The 21,113-nt window shown below is 30.8% G+C and overlaps 1 protein-coding gene and 1 long non-coding RNA gene across 8 annotated transcripts in view; one reads left to right on the forward strand and one right to left on the reverse strand.

Moving 5' to 3' along the window:
- LOC127698259 (disks large homolog 1-like) overlaps positions 1–21,113 on the reverse strand; it is a 428,947-nt gene that overhangs the window by 42,222 nt on the left and 365,612 nt on the right. For all 7 annotated transcript variants that reach the window (XM_052201636.1, XM_052201638.1, XM_052201635.1 and 4 more), the window contains 5 exons: positions 18,911–19,013; positions 15,719–15,785; positions 11,836–11,972; positions 9,614–9,749; positions 5,450–5,573 (listed from right to left, as the gene is read on the reverse strand). In XM_052201636.1, coding sequence (XP_052057596.1) covers positions 5,450–5,573; positions 9,614–9,749; positions 11,836–11,972; positions 15,719–15,785; positions 18,911–19,013 — 567 coding nt within the window. The remainder of the gene's footprint in view (positions 1–5,449; positions 5,574–9,613; positions 9,750–11,835; positions 11,973–15,718; positions 15,786–18,910; positions 19,014–21,113) is intronic.
- The window catches only part of LOC127698312 (uncharacterized), a 45,904-nt gene that overhangs the window by 17,737 nt on the left and 7,054 nt on the right, over positions 1–21,113 (forward strand). The window lies entirely within an intron of this gene.

Genomic DNA, 21,113 nt, shown 5'->3' on the forward strand with positions numbered 1-21,113 from the left:
GAAAATTGTCTTTGTGAAACACAAACTACCTGAGATAATTACGTAACAATCTAATAGACCCAAACAGAGAAAATCAATCAATATTAAAGAAATATTATAGCAATAATTAAACTCATAAAACTTGTAAAAGATTAAAAAGTCAACATCAAATTGAAAGAAGAATGTTGAATAAGATTTGGTTCATTTTGCAAGTATTTTCATATTATTTTATTTCCTTATTTGTGTAAACACAAATGTGTATTGTTTAGTTTCATTTTTTAATGCTGCATGTACTATCCATGAACATGATGAAGATGAATTGGTATATACAATAATCCTTCAACCTTCAAATCATTGTACACTATTGTAATGGGAAAACATGATGTAACTGTGACCTTAGATAAGTCAAGTAAGTATGTTGGGTCACTTCATCTTCGACTTATCAAAGTTTGACTGTATTTGCTTTCAAGGTCAAGGTATATTAAATGGGCTATGTCACAGATTTTGGTAAAGTTTTGCATATAACTTTGGCACTTTGAACTATAACTGAAAATCGAGAAAAAATGCATTTATCTCTTATTTTTTGAAATATCATTGAATGAATTCTTTCAAAATAGATGTATTTTTGTATAGAAATCACATAAAATCATCAAATCTTACTTCGTTTTAAAAGGTATACATCAAGATCAACCAAAGTGATGTTCTAGGTGAAAAAAATACAACAAAACTTCACAATATGGGTAGTGTCATCCTGATGTAAGCCCTATAACATCCATTTTTTTTATATATGTTTTTCACTACCAACTAGATTACAGATTGGTAAATATATAAACTAGAGGCTCTAAAGAGCCTGTGTCGCTCACCTTGGTCTATGTGCATATTCAACAAAGGACACTCTCCAACATTGTAGACGAGAATAGAATTCATTACAAAAATCTGTTTTGTTGATCTTGTATTGCTGATCATTGAGTCTGTTTAGTTTCTCTCTATCTTCTTTATTTTTTGCTCAAAACACAAAAGAGGGTAAAAAAATCCTCATTTAAGGGCAATCACTCCTCTAAAGAGTGACTGTCTACTAACTATATCGGCAAACTTTGACTTGTTAGTAGATCTTGCCTTGTTGATAATTTTTGTGATTTATTAAAGCGTCTATTTATCTATTTCAATTTTTTATCATAAACGGCAAAATGCGAAAAAAATGGTAAAATCCTCATTAAAGGGCAATAACTCCAATAAGGAGATGTCGCAAGAATTCCTCCATATTGTCTTAATTGTAGATCTTGTCTTGCTGATCATTTTTGCTTATTCAAGTTTCTATCTATTATAATTTTTAAGATATAAGACAAAAACACCAATAACTGGAAAAAAAATCGTCATCAAAGGGCAATAACTTTAGTAAGGAGTCGACTGAGGATTTCGACCATGAAAACTTATTTATAGACCTTGTCTTGCTGATCATTTTTGCATTTTCTCTCTTAAGCATCTCTCTATCTATTATATTTTTCATGATAATAGGCAAAAATGGAAAAAATGGTAAAATTTGTCATTTAAGGGCAATAACTCCTAAAAGAAGTCGTCTGACAGTTTTCACATACATGGAAAATTGGAAGAGCTCAACATTCTGAACATTTTTTCTCATGTCAGATTTTCTCTATTTATAATGGTTTTCAAAATAAGACAAAACTTGCATTTTATCCCTATTTTCTATTTTTAGCCATGTCTGCCATCTTGGTTGGCAGGCGGGGTCATCGGACACATTTTTAAACTAGATACCCCAATGATGATTGTGGCCAAATTTGGTCAAGTAGAAGATTTTTGTAAAAGTTAATGGATGACGAACGCCATGTGATGAGAAAAGCTCACTTGGCCCTTTGGGCCAGGTGTGCTAAAAATGCGATTAGTGAGACTATAGATTTAAATTTAGTAAATATACATTGTATTCAAGTATTGATAAAAATTTCAGAAAATAAGAGATAAATGCATTATTTTTTCAACTTCAGTTCAAGCTTAACATACTGCAGCTATATGCAAAATTTGTAAAAAATCTGTGACATGGCCCACTTACTGTAGCTTAAACGTAATCATATAAACAAATGTGCAGATTTAGAAGAGAGAAAAACACTACGAAACCCACAAATTAGGGACACAATGAAGATTGATAGTCATCACTTGCTTCCAAATTGTAATTTTCTTCATGTAATACTGTACCTTCCATATATATACATCCTCTTTATATATTACAGATGATTTAAGGGAAGCCTTTCGATTACAGCTATAAGTGCTAACTTAGTAACTATGGTAAAGGCTGTTCCATAAAAACATACATAGGACCCAGGGAAGGCACATACAAATCTCAACTATGGTTGGATAATGTTGTAGAGTGAAATTTTGAGAGAAATTCTAAATTTGCCTTTAACATATAGATGGTTACCCCATTTCTGAAGAGCCTTCTCTGGGTACAATGTATGTTTTAATGGAAGATTCCAAAACTAATAGATCTGTTCTTGCAATATGAAATGAAGGAAGGAAGGAAAGAAATGTCATGCTTATAAATTAAAACTTAATCTGTTCAGTGTAGTCTTTGAAAGTCATTATATCACATTGATTTATGTCCATTAAATTTTAATCAGTAAAAATTTATGTATTTAACAAGCAATTCCACCTTCCATAGTCAATGGGAGATAACTCAACTATAAATTCAACTTCAAACAGTCCAGAATTTTCTTTATATATACAATGGGGAATGGTTATTTCATATTATACAGTTTTTGCAATAAGTGTATACTTACAACTTACATGAAACAGATTTTGGTTAGAGATCTCCAGTGAAGCAACATTAGTTATTCTCTACATAAGTATCAGACACATTTTTCAATTGTAATGGGAGATGAAATATATTTTAGATTTAAGTTATTTTTTATTTCAGATTTTTTTCTCTGGTAATGTTCCATCACACATTACAAATGCATTGTATTTCTAGATTCTTACTTATGTATAATTTATTTCGCTTCACTGGACATCTCTTTAAAACAGAAGCAGAGGATACTTTAATTCAACGATTTTATGGCAGAGATGATTATGAAACACAATGCTGATAATAAAAGGAGACAGACAAGAAATCTATCAGATTTTAATAGAACAAATAAAAATGATATTTTGACATCAAATGCATAAAATTTAAATATTTGTATGTATATTATATAAAGCAGACATATATATATATATATTATGTATATAGCACGATTGCACAGGTTATTATGGCAAGTTGAACCAGTTATCTTGTTGTCTCCTTTTATTATCGTTGGCTCTTCTTACTCCTTACAAAGAAAAGAAGAAAAAACTTCTTTAAATAAAACCTTCACCAAATAAATAAATAAAGGTACTTGCAATAGTAACAAAAGATATTTTAATCATATCAATTTGGACATTTTAAAAAAAAAATTTATCAGGTATTTCCAATCCTCCCATAACTTGTAAATAAATCTACATCACCATTTTCTGTGATTGTGAATTAGTGACAATTGTGTCACAAAATAACTATAGAAATTAATAAGTTCTTCAATTTGTATTAATATTCTTATATATCAAGCCTCAGAAGATATGCAAAACTAATGAAGTATACCTTCAAATAAAATTCTGACAAATGTACTAAAAAAACAAAATCAGTGGAAAATCCTAATTATGGTTTTAAAACAATACAGAGGTTTTCCTAAAGTTTGGATTCTTGTCATGTTCAATTGTTCAATTCTAACCAATTGTAATATGTATCTAGAAATGTTGAAATTCAACTCAAACTATATTTTTATCTGACAATGCCATATTGAACATACATTTTTGCCTCATGTATGTAGAATATTTTTTTAATGCCAATTTACTGAAACGTAGGTAATAACCATTGCACTTAATGCTTTATCAAAGAATATTTGAAGGTGATACAGTGTTGCATTTCTTATGATGGTCATTATTTATTATATTTATTTTATAACTATTGATTGTTATCATGTATACTTCAATAAGTTAAGTTCAGCAAATTACTTGTTTATATATATTGTGTATCAAATTCCACTATTAGGTTATTCTAGATGATTTGAATGTCTTGCTCAAGGCATGAGGAGTTTTTGGAATAAAAAACAATTTCATGATTTTTTCACCTTAAAATTTCCATTTCATAGTCTTTCAGAAACAAGGTAATAAAAGTTTGCTCCCAACTTTCAGCTGTCATTAAACAATTTTCAGTTTACACTATAAAAACTAGAAATGAGAAACTCCAAACTGGAGTTATAAAAGTAAAGGTTGCTCCTTTATAATAATAATATTGATTACAAATAAAACTCATAAATTAATCAACTTACATCTGGAATAACCTAATGAGATTTTTTGAGCATCATTAATTTCAATAACTGGGGAAAATATTATTGAAATATTTCCCTTTGTACAGAATCATATTAATATTTATATTAAGGAGAGGAATACAGATAAATGAAATTCCTACAACCTGTTTGTCATAGGTCAATTTTCTGTAAGTCAAACTGATTTATTTCATGTTAGCAGATAAAACATTCCTTCATGGTACAGCATGAATGCACATTGTCATAGACTGACCGTCAAAATACTACAATTTCAACATGTAAGGAAGAAAAAATTCAGGCTAGCAATCTTAAAAAAAGCTAAGTCAAAATCAAACTTAATCATGCCTTTGCTGGACTTTTATACATTCCTAAATCAATTTCATGCATGCAAAAATTAAATAAAATGCAACTCAAAACAAAAATATGTGAAGCAAAAACAAAAGGTCATAAATAGTGGAACTACTAATATAAAAATCTGAGAACTCATGCAAAAAGTTTATGATTTTGATTCAATGTAAATTCTAAATCTAAAATTCCAACATGCAATAAAATCTTTTACGTATTTGAAATAAAACCATTTGTTTACCATTATGAACTAGTGTGCAACAGATAGTAACACCCTTAACAGATCATTTTGGACCTATGACAGACAGACAAACTAGTGTACAGTTAAATGAAGAGAGATTTAAAATTTCTTTTGCCAGAAAATCAATATTTTACTAAATCTCCTATCTCTAAAGCAAGATGCCATGCTTCTGTTAAGTGTCTGAAAAACGTATTTAAATTTGACATGCTTGAAAAGTTTTAAGTGTTTGAAAATGTGTTTAAATTTGACATGCTTTGATATCAAAATAACTTTGTTATATAGCAAAATAGTGTTATCTAGTATTCATAATATTTTGTTCTGTAGGTTGAAAGAAGAAATATATTTCATAATTATCCGTTTCCGAGATATCAAATAGGGACATGCTGACAATAGATATCAAGTCATAACCAATAGCTTACAAAGTTTTTACTTCACACAAAAACTAAACACTTATTTCATTGCTGCAGAAGATATCTCAAGCTCTACTAAGTTCCAATGAAAATCAATCGAAGAATCCTTACAACAATGATCTTACCTTGGAAGGTCCTCGTAACTGTGTGTATTTGGTTTACCAGGAGGTGTAGGAGGTGAATGTGAGGCAGTCCTGTTATCAGGACTTGATGTTGGAGCAACTACAGCAATGTTATCTTTCCTTGGTGCTGCAATAATACAAAACCAATTTTTAACATTTTAGGGATTTCAGAGAGACAGACACCATTTAACTAAGCATTACACTGACCATATTCAGATCAGGATCTTGTATTTTCAAACTGTAAGACAAGCATGAATATTCATAATCTCTTTTTGAGAAATGGAATTGTTTAAAACTTTAAATATATATTTAAATAAACAGAGCCCAGCTGGATACAACCGCAGAGGTCCAACCCTGAACAGTTGGGGCAAAAATGGACGCAATATTCGTGCTTGATACAGGTCTGAATTTGGATTGTAATTAAATAATTGACACATAAAAGGTTTCTGACACAGAATAAATGTAGTCAAAGAACTTAGAATTGGTTATAAGATTTGAATTTATATTCAAGTTTTTGCTTTTGTGCAATACACTTTGCTGTTGCGAATTGACCCCTCCCCCCACAAAAAAAAAATCAAAAATTTACCCCCCCCCCCCTTTTTTTTTTTTGCTTTTGTGCAATACGCTATGCTGTTGCGTATTAACACCCCCCCCCCCCCCCCCCCCCACACACACTTTTTTTTTTAAAATAATAGAAAATTTTTCTTTTTAATTTCTGAAATCTCAAATGAGAAAAAATTGACCCCCCACAATTTCTTTTTACCCCCCCCCACTTTTTTCCCCAAAAAAAGTCTTTTCCTCAAGATATGGTCATAATCTAAATTCAAATTTCCAATGGAGTTTGCAACCATAATTACCCATTTAAATTTACCATAGTGCTAACTTAATCTATTTTATAATAGAATTTAAAATATGGTGTCAAATCTTTCATATGGATTTTTTTGTAAAAAAAAAAAAGATGCAACATTTGCAGATATTTTTACTGGTCTTCCTTAATAAATATGCATTTCTTCAAACATAATTTAAAAGTAGTGTAAGGAAGGTACGGTAATCAAAACGTATTTGGATTACCTCCCTTACACTGCTTTTAAATTGTCTTGATTGTTCATTAACCATTAATTTATACATAATTTAAAAGCAGTGTTAGGGAGGTAATTCAAATGATGTAAACCAATGTGTCTTCGGACGACGACGACACCAACGTCATACCAATATACGACTGCAAAAATTTTTTGCGGTCGTATAAAAATATACTACAATTATTGACTTAATCTGTGATTTTTGCATTGATAGATACTTCTACACAAATATGTAAAGTTCAAGGGATTGTACTTGAACTGGATATCACTGCAAAATTATCAAATTTTACACTGTATTATGAAATGGAAAGCATGAATGGGAATCTTTGTTTACTTATTCCTTGAAAGCAATTTATCTCCATATTGTCCCCAAAAGTTCAATTTCTGTAAATGACTTGTTCAACAAAGAATGATTTGCCCCTATGTAATGTTTCTAAAATTGTAAAAAAAAATAACTCTTCTTTCATGATGGTAAGTATGGTGATCTGTATTTTGATATTTGAATGTATATACATGTAAATTATCTTCTAAGAAAATTTAAGAAAACTCTATGGTATATTAATTTTGTTGTCTATCCTCCTAAAATATCTTATTGTCCATCAATTACTTGCAAGTGTAAATAGTTGGTAAAATAAAACCATATTATAAAACAGTAAAAAATTCTTCTATTCAAAGTAACATTTCAAATAATTTTCTCAAGCTTAACTGGAAAATTCATAATTTGACAAAAAATTGAAAATGATGCAGTGAATTTTCTAAATAATCCAAACATAACTATTTCTTCTCAGGTGAAATTGAATGTGTTTAAGTGGAAAGAAACTGCATATAAAGATTACTCTATGTCCGTTATATAACAGAATTTAAATAATAACTGATTACTGTAAAGAAATTTTTGTGTGCATTAATTTTTGTGATTGTTGAATAATGGACCATAATGCTAGATTAATTATCATGTTGTCAGGAAGAGTTGCATACAAATAATAGCATCAAAATTTTAATTTTTTTTTTAAATATTGTGAAACCAATCCCTTCACACTTTTTCACAATAATAAAAAAATTCAGAATCTTAATGGGGCAATAGCTCTCAAATTCATGTTTAACAATTCGACTCAAAACTTTCATGTTTTATTAATAACATACTAAAACATCTATCCAAATTACAAAAAGTCCTAAAGAAACAATTTACAATGCATGGATTTGTTTAAAGGCATCAACATTTCGTGTATATTTTAGAATAGTCCCAATCTAATTAACCATCAAGATGATTTGCAAAGAATTGCATAGGTCATACGACCTGATGTAAACATAAATATAAATACTCAGGAAAGTATGTGCAATCGTATGATGACACTTTTTCTAGGTCTGTATGATTTCATGGCTTAGATTAAAATAAAACATAAATCATTGTTTTACCTGTACTTGAATAATTTTTCTTTGGGTAGAATCAAGTCAAAGAAAGGATATTTTACATGAGAAAGACCATTCAATAATAACATGACCAATTTTCAGTTTTCTTTCTTGACAGTAATAAGTTGTAACATGTGAGCAGTTTTGGATCGTGGGACACCTACTTCCTGTTTGCCAATGCTTTAAATTTATCTGAATATCAATGAACGTAAACTGAACCAACCATGAAACCATGAAATGAGGTAATGATCAGTTGAAACCTATTTGATGGACATGTATATGCAATGATTCTTTATACCAATAAACAGCTGCGCCATGAGCGCATGATACGCCCGTCGTCTTGTGTGTGAATTTTTATGCAATAAGCATAAATAGTTTCTGACATACGGCGTGACATGCGAAAAACCCCCCTTTTTTTTTTACAAAAAACTCAATATCTCTAAAATAAAATTTTGAATCAAAACCAAAAAGTATACAGATCTTTAGATTAATATAACTAAGAAGTGTGTAAAATTTTAAGCAATAATCATACATCGTTTTTGAGATACGGCGCGACATGTGAAAACCCCCCCTTTGAAAAAAAAAAAAATCAACATCTCAAAAATAAAATTTTGAATCAAAACCAAAAAGTATACAGATCTTTAGATTAAGATAACTAAGAAGTGTGTAAAATTTTAAGCAATAATCATAAATCTTTTTTGAGATACGGCGAGATATGTGAAAAACCCCTCCCCCTTTTTTACAAAATACTCAATAACTCAAAAATAAAATTTTGAATCATCACCAAAAAGTATACAGATCTTAAGGTTAATATAACTAAGAAGTGTGTAAAGTTTTAAGCAATAATCATAAACTGTTTTTGAGATACGGCGTGACATGTGAAAAACTCCTCCCCCTTTTTTAACAAAATACTCAATATCTCTAAAATAAAATTTTGAATCATCACCAAAAAGTATACAGATCTTAAGATTAATATAACTAAGAAGTGTGTAAAGTTTTAAGCAATAATCAGAAATTGTTTTTGAGATACAGCGCGACATGTGAAAAAAAACACACACCTGTTTTAGTTACTAAGTCCCATAACTCAAAAAGTTTTAATCTTATTTTCACCAAAAAGTATACAGATCGTTTGACCATCATAAGAAACAACTATGTTAAGTTTCATGAAATTTGGATATGTCATTCTCAAGTTACGGTGCGACATGTTTACGCCGGACAGACAGACGGACAGACAGACAGACGGACGGAGGACATTTGTATACCATAATACGTCCCATCAAAAATTTGATGGGCGTATAAAAACAGCTAAAACATTTCTTACAATAATTTAGGTGAGAATAGATATAAGGCAGACATAAACTAGACCATAAGGCATTGTTATAGAAGATATGAATTATCCAGCTCTTCTATAGCTTTATACAAACGTCTACACAGGACTAAAACAAAGGCAAGCTTATTGCAGGAAAGACAAAATCTGTTTTCATTAATAATAAAAAACCAATAACATTGAGTTTTCAAATAACACCTTAGATTCATTAAAAGGAACAATGCAACATATAAAAGGATAATGTGTCATATCTGACAACCTTACAATTTTAATCTGAAGTCACAATTCCAAAATGAGGTGCTGCAAAATGGTTAGAATGACAGTTCTGACAGAGAGTAGTAGCTCGTTACTTACTGGGTGGAGATTGTTCTTCTGTAGGCTCAGGCTGATAAGATGGCTTGGCTACTGTTAATCGTACAACTTCAGCTGTTGCCTTCAATGCTGCCACTGCATCTTCATGTGTGACATTGTCTAAGTTTGAATTATTTACCTGAAATCATACAATTCTTCTTATTTTGAATCATAGTGACAAATTTATGTTTATATGCCAAATCATTTGTCTGTTTTTTGTCAAGTGTTGTATCAGGCTGGTTAAGAAATAGTTTCTAGCAAAAAATCTGAGAGGGCTTAAAAGTTTTATGCAAGAGAGTACATGCTGAAATGTCTCACCTGCTTTACTGATCATAATTGAATTTTCTGTTGAAATTCATTAAGACTAAAGTTTCACTACAGGTATCACATGAACTTGACCCCTGCCAGAAGGACATGTACACCTTGTAATCATTTCATACACAAAATATATTTGACCTATTGCTTTGAGTATTTTAGAAGTGGACCTAACTAAAAAAACTTGTCCTTATTATCCCGATTTTCTACCTTCTGAAATATATACCTTTATACAAGCGTTAACACAGAACTAAACCATTGGCAAATCTGTTGCAAGCCATACAAAACTGTATTTGGTAATGAAAGTACAACAAAAGAACAGAGTTCCACATATTTTATCTATCCAAGGCACAAGAGTAATAACTAAAAAAAGCACTTTTTTTTTGTTCTTTAAAACTTTTTATTAATATCTTAGAGAAATGAAGGCTTTAGAGCAAATGCAATGTGATTTCCATTATGATTAATATTTCCAAGGGCACAACTCTTTAAAACTATTTGATCAGAACTTATTTTCGAAAGTGTCAAAGACATTGCTGATATAAACCTATGATATAAGTTTCATAAAAATCTGACAAGAACAGAACACATGAGAGAACTTACAATGCAATTTTCCATATAATCAATATTTCCGAGGAGCATAGCTCTTTTAAAAATAAACAATAGGCACTGATTTTTTAACTCGTCCAAGAAATTGCTAATATAAACCTATGATATAAGTTTCAATAAAACTGGCAAGAATTATACACATGAGAGCGCTAACAATGCAATTTTCTATATAATTAATGTTTCCAAGGGGCACAACTCTTTTAAAAATACTTTATCGGCACTGATTTTCAAACTTGTCCAAGACATTTCCGATATAAACCTATGATATAAGTTTCATAAAAATCTGGCAAGAATTGTACACGTGAGAGCGCTAACAAGACCGGATAGACGGACGTCGATATTTCTATGTCCCCCGCAACGCGTTGCAGGGGTGACAAAAAAAGCTTTTGACCAATAAGTAATGAATATGAGGTCAAGGTCAGATGAACCCTTCCAGAAGGACATATACACCTTACAATCATTCCATTAACCACATTTAGTTGACCAACTACTTATAGTATCCGAGAAATGGACCCAATCACGTAACTTTAACCTTGATCATTGATCCATGAAATGAGGTTGAGGTCAGGTGAACCCTGTCTGACAGAAATGTAGCCATATACCAAATATAGTTATCCTATTACTCATAAGTGAGAAATTCACATGAAATATTCGCTGAACCATAAAAATGAGGTCAAGCACAATGGACATATGACAGAAGGAAACTTCTAAAAATAAGGCATCTGTATACAATGTATTAAGCCTCAAGGTCCTCTATCCTCTGAAATACAAAGATTAATACAAATAGTTTACGCCGCTGCTGACACCTGATTGTAATCACTATGTCTCACATTCTGCCACTTTCATAGCAGGCAAGACAAAAAGTAACCTCTAATAATTACAGCTTTGAGTTTGTCACCAGCAGTCAAACAGCCATTTTGTTCATTATATGTAATTGTTAGTATGAAAGTAACCCCAAATAATTACAGCTTTGAGTTTGTCACCAATGGTCAGACAGCCATCTTGTTCATTATATGTAATTGTGATTATAAAAGTAACCCCTAATAATTACAGTTTTGAGTTTGTCACCAGTAGTCAGATGGCCATCTTGTTCATGATATGTAATCATAATTATATATTTAACCTAATAATTACAGCTACGAGTCTGTCACCAGTAGTCAGATGGCCACCTTGTTCATTATATGTAATTGTAATCATAAAAGTAACCCCTAATAATTACAGCTATGAGTCTGTCACCAGTAGTCAGATGGCCACCTTGTTCATTATATGTAATTGTAATCATAAAAGTAACCCCTAATAATTACAGCTATGAGTCTGTCACCAGTTGTCAGACGGCCATCTTGTTCAGCAGCTCCACCTTCAATAATCTTTGTTACAAAAATTCCATTGTCACCAGGGATGTGCTGATTACCAATTCCACCAGCAATACTAAAACCAAGACCTACAACATATATTCTTATTATCAATTTATTTAATGCTTCATCTCAGCTTTCATCACATTATATAAATTGGAATTACATAATTTCTGTTCCAATAAAGAGCACTAGAAACACAACTAGTTTATAACCTTACTTCATCCTTCAAGAAACAATCAATCTATGTGTTTATTGTTGTTTAAAGACATAACATGAAATCTCAATTGGATTTGATCATTAACCTTGACTGCCATGTTCCTTTCATAAAAATAATTTTTTTTAACATATATATATATATATAAGATGTAACAAATAGATCTTTATAATAATTAAATACCAAACAGAAAACAATAAACTTGCGAAAAAGATGGTATACCGCAAACAAAAGGTGCAAAAATTTTTAGTACACCAAATCCGGATTTCGACAATTAATGTCTCTTCAGTGATGTTAGGGATAGAAACGGTATTTGGAAGGCCATATAATTTACCTCAATGACTCTTGAATTTTAAAGAATCGAAATAGGATGAAGGGATCATATAAACCCGAAGGAAAATATAATACAAGCCCAAACGAAAAAATATAAACAAGTCTAAATTGAAAACAACGTTCAAACCTATGATTGCGTTGATATATATATATATATATATATCATGACTATTAAGTTATTTCTTCTGTAAACTGTATAATGGTAGTCCCTAGTGATGCAATGGTTATGCAGATGAACTAGTTGATGAATATGCTGATTAAAAACAAGTACAGTTTCATTTTATTGATCAGATATGATCAAGGCCAGGATATCTCAGTTCAGGCTGATATCCAGTTTAAATTAATCATAATTATTAGAGAAGGTAAAAATGGTCAAGTTGGTATATTTGAATTGTTTACATTTGTTTCTATGGGACTTAAAAATTTGATGTAGGTGCATGATTTAGAATTTTTTGGCATCTTATACGTGTTTATACTTAAAAATACCGGTAGTATGGAGCTTTGAAATATTTGTAAACTTTCAAATTAAAGACAAACTTTCACAAAACAGGTGATTAAGGTAGGTTCAAATACATGTGGATCTTTTTTGTGCATCGATAAATTCCACAGAAAAAAAATCCACAGAAAGATAAAAGATTGATCTTTTAAATCATTAATTTGCATCTCTGCCCCGGTAACAGTTTTTTTGGAAACAATCCTTAAAGTTTGCAATAATGTCATCAAAAAAAGAAAGTTGGGTACGCCTTTTTAGGTTCAGGCGTGTTTGAGCTAACTGTTTTGTCTTGAAAACGTATATAATTTTAGCAAAAATATTTGATAGCTCAATTGACAGCTTATCATCCCTAGTCAATGGCTTCCATTTTCACAATTGAAAAATTAGGTGGTGTAATGGGCAGATAATTTTGACTAAGTAGAATCCTGCCTAAGTTCACACATAAATAAGACCTACTTTTTTTATATGAAAAGTTTATTGTGCTGAAAAGACTATCCTATTATAATATTTTTTTCAATCAACAATTTAAAACATCTTTTTTTTTTTAAATTGATACAAGATAAGTCAATGATTGGTGTAGTGCAGAAACAAATAGGTAATCAATAGAAAAGATAGAAGTTTCATGATCCTGGGACAAAATATCTTAAATCTTGGGTCCTGAAAAGGTTTCCGTTTCCAAATACATCTAAGGGTAATACTGTTTTATGCTACAAGGCTGCAATATTATGTTATTACTTTAGAGTGCATTGTTCAGTGGCTCATTTAACTGCATTACAAGTACATTTCTGGATCAATCTTCCAGGGCTAACATTACTTCAGAATCATAGGGAGAAGTGACTTCTCTTTTTGAAACTGAGAGGTAGAAGTGGTGAGATTTGAAAGAGAAGTGCTACAATATTTGGTTTTTACTATAATACAAAGGGCCAAATGTATCTTATTTTTTTCATATTGTTCAATTTGTACCTGGGTATACAATTAAAGTAACAGTTCAAATTCAAAGTTGTTTAATTTTATCATATCTAGTTGCACAATCATATTAGTCCTCTTGTCAGAAAAAAACAATTAAATATCTGGCAATAATAAAAAAGATTTTTTTTTATATCAAAAAGGAAAAGAAAGTTGTTATATCAATTAAAATTCAATTTAAAACTACTCTGTTATCATGTTAATGAAATTAAGTATTTCTCAATTAAAAGATATATAAATTTAACACAGTTAAGCTTGGACATAATATAATTATATTAGTGTAATAGTCCCAGAGTTGAGCAACTTTGATTTATAAATTGAAACAATGCATATACATGGAAATATATACATTAATCAAGTAGATCTAACCTAAAGTATGTTAATGCTTGTGGAATGCGTAATTTTTCCTTTTGGGATCAGTTTTCTTCTGACACGTTATTTGGAAAGGAATATGACGTTTTTAATGCAATATATGGATAACAAATTTACTTCAGGCAAATTTCATCACGTTCTAATGAAGTAACAAACTTATTTTGCCGAAAGTTAGAATGATTTGATGAACGCTCTTGAGTAACAAGTACCGAAAGTGATAAAAAAAATGTCTCTATGGAAATAACATGCAACCAACTTTAAAATGCTGTAACCTCTTTTCTAAAGAAAATAAATTGTTTTTGTCTTTGAATTTCTTTACTTTTAAATGAAAAATTGCTGTTTTATCGACTTGGTAAATAACGAATATTGCCGATGACGAAAGCGACTGAAAGCAAGTATCGTGAACAACAGGGCGACTAGTTTTCCCTTTTACACGGTCAGGCAAAGCGAAGTGACGGACGCGAAAGCAAATCTTTTTTTTTGGTTCTTTTCTTACATTTTAGGCTTATTAAAATACTCTCAAAGTTGTTGATCTTGCAGTATGGTTCCTGTCTATTTTCAAGTTTAATAAATGGGGAATGTGTCCATGGGACACAGAAGATGCCCACGCTTGCATATAATATTATAAAGGGACGTAACTCAAGGACTGTAAAAGTGAAGCTACCAAGATTTGTACTTGATCTGAGTTTTGTGGTAATAAGCATTGTGTATATGTTTGATAACATTTAGTAGAGGCAAACTTAAGTTAGAGAACAGAAACGAAAAATCCAGCAATTTTTTTTCATTTGTATAGGGGCACAACTCTAGAACGGTAAAAGTGAAGCCACCGAAATTTGAAATTGATCTGGGTTTTGTGGTAATTAGCTTTGTGCATAAGTTTCATAACATTTGGATGAGGCAAACTAAAGTAAGAGAACGGAAACAAAAAATTCAGCAATTTTTCCATTTATAAAGGGGCATAACTCTAGAACAGTAAAAGTGACGCCTTCAAAATTTAAATTTAAATCTGTGTTTTGTGGTAATAAGCATTGTGTATAAGTTTCATAACATTTGGTTGAGGCAAACTAAAGTTAGAGAACGGAAACTAATTATTGGGACATACAGACGTACAAGGGTAAAACTTAATGCCCTCACCGCTACGGCGGGGGCATAAAAAAAGAGAAGTTTCCTAATGTGAAACTAGAATAGCTATTTATTTCCTCTGACTAATTTCAGTTCAATGATATTTTAGTTCTGTAATGTTTAGTTATTATAACCTTTATTTCCTTTGACTAATTCTAGTTCAATGATATTTTAGTTGTGTAATATTTAGTTATTATTACCTTTATTTCCTCTGACTAATTCTAGTTCAATGATATTTTAGTTGTGTAATATTTAGTTATTATTACCTTTATTTCCTTTGACTAATTCTTGTTCAATGATATTTTAGTTGTGTAATATCTAGTTATTATTACCTTTATTTCCTTTGACTAATTCTAGTTCAATGATATTTTCAGCAGGTGCTCTCAATCTCTTTACATACTGCAAAAGAAAAGAAAAACAACTTCACATCAAATAAAATGCATCTCACTTCAACGAAATATATGAAATCTAACATACAATTCTTAATTGTTCATAGTCTTACATGAACTTCCAAGAGATATAAGTCTAGAATAACTAATCCAAGAATTTAAATAAGGAAAATTATTCAACAAGTGACCAAACAACATATTAATTCACAAATGTGAGAAGTGCATGAGTTAATTATCACTTTTGTCTGGCCATGCATGAGTTGAATATTTTTTTATATTCAATTCTTGGATTAATTATTCTTTTCATTACATTGACTTTCATTGTGAATAAAGTAGAAAATGCAAGGAAGTCTATCTAACATTTACAACATCTTGACAACTTGTTAGCATATCTACACAAAATGCCTTATTAATATACAGTTAATATGTCTACTGTAGCTGATTTAGGATTTTAGTCTTGTCTAGCATATTGTATACATATAATATATATGATATGTAAACAGCATATAACCATATTATTTCAATCCATACTGCACTGTCAATGTCATAATGCTCATCAAAATCAAAAACATCAGCAATAAATGTACTTTTTTCATATAACTTTTGATAAAATTTTAAAGCTTTCTTTTGAGGCCATAATGTTTAAAATATTCTTGGGTATCATGTTGTGTAGGTGTCTAATTGACAGTTATCCTTTATTTCCTTTTTTTTATTTCTGGTTATTTTAGCTTGCAATAGTTTTATCAAGTAAACAATGTAATACATTACATGGAATTTAAAAAAAATGTAAAATGTATATTGTTCTTTTGTTAGGCTCATATAGGCAGGTTACACAATTTTTTGTACATTTGTTTGAGAAATTTAGTATAAATGATAAAGAAAACTATAATGCACGAGAAAAATGAATGGAACTTCCCCACTTCCCAATAAAGGGGAAGAGCTTATACTATCATTCTTATTTCAATAATTTTGGTCTATTTTAGTATAACTATGAACTTGACCTTAGAAGTAGTTGTAAAAATAAATAGGTATCTTCCTGAAAATCTCTCTCATATACTTGTAGATACATTGTCATTTTAATTTAAGGTTCTTTGTTTTGGTATTCCCAATTGGTTTTTTGTTTGGTCTCTCCAAACTTGATTTTTAGTAAACATTTAAGATGAAGCTTATTCTGGAAACTTGTAGTGTGCATGGCAATTGTAATCATACATTTATATTTCAATTTAGGCTTTGAATGTAAGCATCATAAAACTGTATGACTAGCACTGGTATATAATGATACAACTATTTAGGGGTCAAAATTATACAGCACTAAAAATGCTTCATCTTTGTCATTTGAACTATGGTGTATAGTTGTCTCATTGGCAATCATGAAAATGTTTTTGTATGTCTATGAGGGCCAGATAATATTTATTAAAATTGAAATAATAATAAATACCAGAACTACTCCTAGTTCCAGTTGGTTTTAAAGCATTGACATGATAATACATACCAGAACTACTGTAGTTCCAGTTGGTTATAAATCATTGACATGATAATACATACAAGAACTACTCAAGTTCCAGTTGGTTTTGAAGCATTGACATACTAATACATACCAGAACTACTCTAGTTCCAGTTGGTTTTAAAGCATTGACATGATAATACATACCAGAACTACTCTAGTTCCAGTTGGTTTTAAAGCATTGACATGATAATAAATACCAGAATTACTCTAGTTCCAGTTGGTTTTAAAGCATTGACATACTTATATATACCAGAACTACTCTACTTCCAGTTGGTTTTAAAGCATTGACATGATAATACATACCAGAACTACTCTACTGCCAGTTGGTTTTAAAGCATTGACATGATAATACATACCAGAACTACTGTAGTTCCAGTTGGTTATAAATCATTGACATGATAACACATACCAGAACTACTCAAGTTCCAGTTGGTTTTAAAGCATTGACATGCTAATACATACCAGAACTACTCTAGTTCCAGCTTGTTTTAAAGCATTGACATGATAATACATACCAGAACTACTCTTGTTCCAGTTGGTTTTAAAGCATTGACATGATAATACATACCAGAACTACTCTGGTTCCAGCTGGTTTTAAAGCATTGATATACTAATACATACCAGAACTACTCTAGTTCCAGCTTGTTTTAAAGCATTGACATACTAATACATACCAGAACTACTCTAGTTCCAGTTGGTTATACAGCATTGACATGATAATACATACCAGAACTACTCTAGTTCCAGTTGGTTTTAAAGCATTGAAATGATAATACATACCAGAACTACTCTACTTCCAGTTGGTTTTAAAGCATTGATATGATAATACATACCAGAATTACTCTAGTTCCAGTTGGTTTTAAAGCATTGACATACTAAACTATACCAGAACTACTCTACTTCCAGTTGGTTTTAAAGCATTGACATGATAATACATACCAGAACTACTCTACTTCCAGCTTGTTTTAAAGCATTGACATACTAATACATACCAGAACTACTCTAGTTCCAGTTGGTTATACAGCATTGACATGATAAAACATACCAGAACTACTCTAGTTCCAGTTGGTTTTAAAGCATTGACATGATAACACATACCAGAACTACTCTAGTTCCAGTTGGTTTTAAAGCATTGACATGATAATACATACCAGAACTACTCTAGTTCCAGTTGGTTTTAAAGCATTGATATACTAATACATACCAGAACTACTCTAGTTCCAGCTTGTTTTAAAGCATTGACATACTAATACATATCAGAACTTCTCTAGTTCCAGCTTGTTTTAAAGCATTGACATACTAATACATACCAGAACTACTCTAGTTCCAGCTTGTTTTAAAGCATAAACATACTAATACATACCAGAACTACTCTAGTTCCAGCTTGTTTTAAAGCATAAACATACTAATACATACCAGAACTACTCTAGTTCCAGCTTGTTTTAAAGCATTGACATACTAATACATACCAGAACTAATCTAGTTCCAGTTGGTTTTAAAGCATTGACATGATAATACATACAAGAACTACTCTAGTTCCAGCTTGTTTTAAAGCACTGACATACTAATACATACCAGAACTACTCTAGTTCCAGCTTGTTTTAAAGCATTAACATACTAATACATACCAGAACTACTCTAGTTCCAGCTTGTTTTAAAGCATCAACAGCTTCTGAATGTGTAGCACTAGATACATCTGTGTCATTTACTTTCACTATAACATCATTCATTCTAAAATACAAATAAGAAATAAAATATAATAAGAATAAAACAAACAATTTTTCCATCTATTTGTTTCTCAATTAAATAACCTGTACAGTTTTTCTGCTGTCCTTAGGACAAAGATATGATTTTGAGGTATCTCAATGTAACTTCTTTCTAAAAAGGATCTTTAGGTGGTTTCTGTCATAAATATTCTAGGATTCAGGATTTAACAAAGCTAGACAGAAGATGCCATAAGGTTACAAGTACTGATGTGTGTGTTTGAAATCTGTTAATATGCTTTTGTATTTCAAGTTTATCTTCCCTTCATATCAACTGTTTTCTAATGTTGGCACTTATCTACCTTAACCCTATTTTGATAAAAAAAAAATATTTGCATACCATTCTTTTTTTGTTTTTGTGGATGCTTTCATAAATTAAGTTTCATACTAAAGGTCCATCTATTTCACATAAAACTTCCTTAAAATCCTAAACTGTATCCATGATCACTGAACCACAATATATAGGTCCCTGAAGATTAATTCTTATAAAGATCACTTCTTGATATAAACATTCATGATTAAAACTTTATTAAATAAATGTGGATAGTGTCCACATGTGGACACAGATGATGCCCCCGCATGCATATCATATAGTTATAAAGGGACATAACTGAAGAACGGTAAAAGTGACGCTACCCAAATTTGAACTTGATCCTAGTTTTGTGGTAATAAGCATAGTGTGTAAGTCTCATAACATTTGGTTGAGGCTAACTAAAGTTAGAAAACGGAAACAAAAAGTTTGTACTTCATCTTAGTTTAGTGGTAATGAATATTGTGTATAGGTTTCATTATGTTTGGTTGGGGCAAACTTAAGTTACAGAATGGAAACTAAAAATTTAGCAATCTTTCAATTTATAAAGGGGCATAACTCAATAATGATTAAAGTGACACTACCCAAATTCAACTTGATCTGTGTTTTATCAGTGGAAGTCAAAATTAAACATTGCATTGTATAAAGCATTGATTTTAGTTGATTCAACTATAATCATGGACAAAGAAAGATAACTCCAATTTTAAAAATTACTTGGTGTTTAAAAGAAAATAAAAATTTTGCAATTTTCCCATTTCTAAAGGGGCATAACTCTAGAATGGTTAAAGTGACACCACCAAAATTCAAACTTGATCTGTGTTTTGTGGTAATAAGCATTGTGTATAAGTTTCATAACATTTGGTTGTGGCAAACTAAAGTTAGAGAACGAAAACCAATTTTGGGACGTACGTACGTACGTACAGACGGACAAGGGTAAAGTTAATGCCCCCTCCGCTACGGAGGGGGCATAAAAAAAGAAAAAAATATTTTCTAAAGTGCTTCCAATCTTTATTCCCTGCCCCCACACACAGGAGGAGACATGTCTGTTTTTGACCACTAACCAATACACTGAATTCACATGCACATCAAGAATTGCTTCTCCTCTTGCTGGACCTGATATCATGAATGGTGGGAGTTCATTTAGTTAACGCTTAACTTATTTTTCTTTTTTTTTTTGTATGCATGTTTTCTGTTAGTGTTGTCTATGCTTGTTTGAAACTTGCTGTAAACCTGCTAATATTCATAAGTGATCCTGTACGCAATTTGCCAGAAGAAAAATAATGTGAATATAAATTGTCACAGTGGTGAATATTTCAAATGTGGATTGTATGGATTGAATGAACATATCTACAAAGTTAGAAAAACATGAAAAAATTGTGAATAAATTGCTTCGCCGAGCGCAGCTGGATACTGCCACAGAGGTCCACCCTGAACAGTTGGGGCAAAAATGGATGCAATATTCGTGCTTGATACAGGATTGAATTTGGATTGTAATTAAATATTTGACACATAAAAGGTTTCTGACACAGAATAACTGTAGTCAAAGAACTTAGAATTGGTTATATGATTTGAATTTATATTCAAGTTTTTGCTTTTGTGCAATAAACTTTACTGTTGCGAATTGACCCCCCTCCCCCCACAAAAAAAAAAAAAAAATTTACCTCCCCCTATGCTGTTGCGAATACATCCCCCCAAAATTATATTTGAAGAATTTTTCTTTTTAATTTCTGAAATCTGAAATGAGAAAAAATTGACCCC

This window comes from Mytilus californianus, unplaced genomic scaffold, assembly GCF_021869535.1.
Source record: "Mytilus californianus isolate M0D057914Y unplaced genomic scaffold, xbMytCali1.0.p SCAF_4, whole genome shotgun sequence".
Lineage (NCBI taxonomy): Eukaryota > Metazoa > Mollusca > Bivalvia > Mytilida > Mytilidae > Mytilus > Mytilus californianus.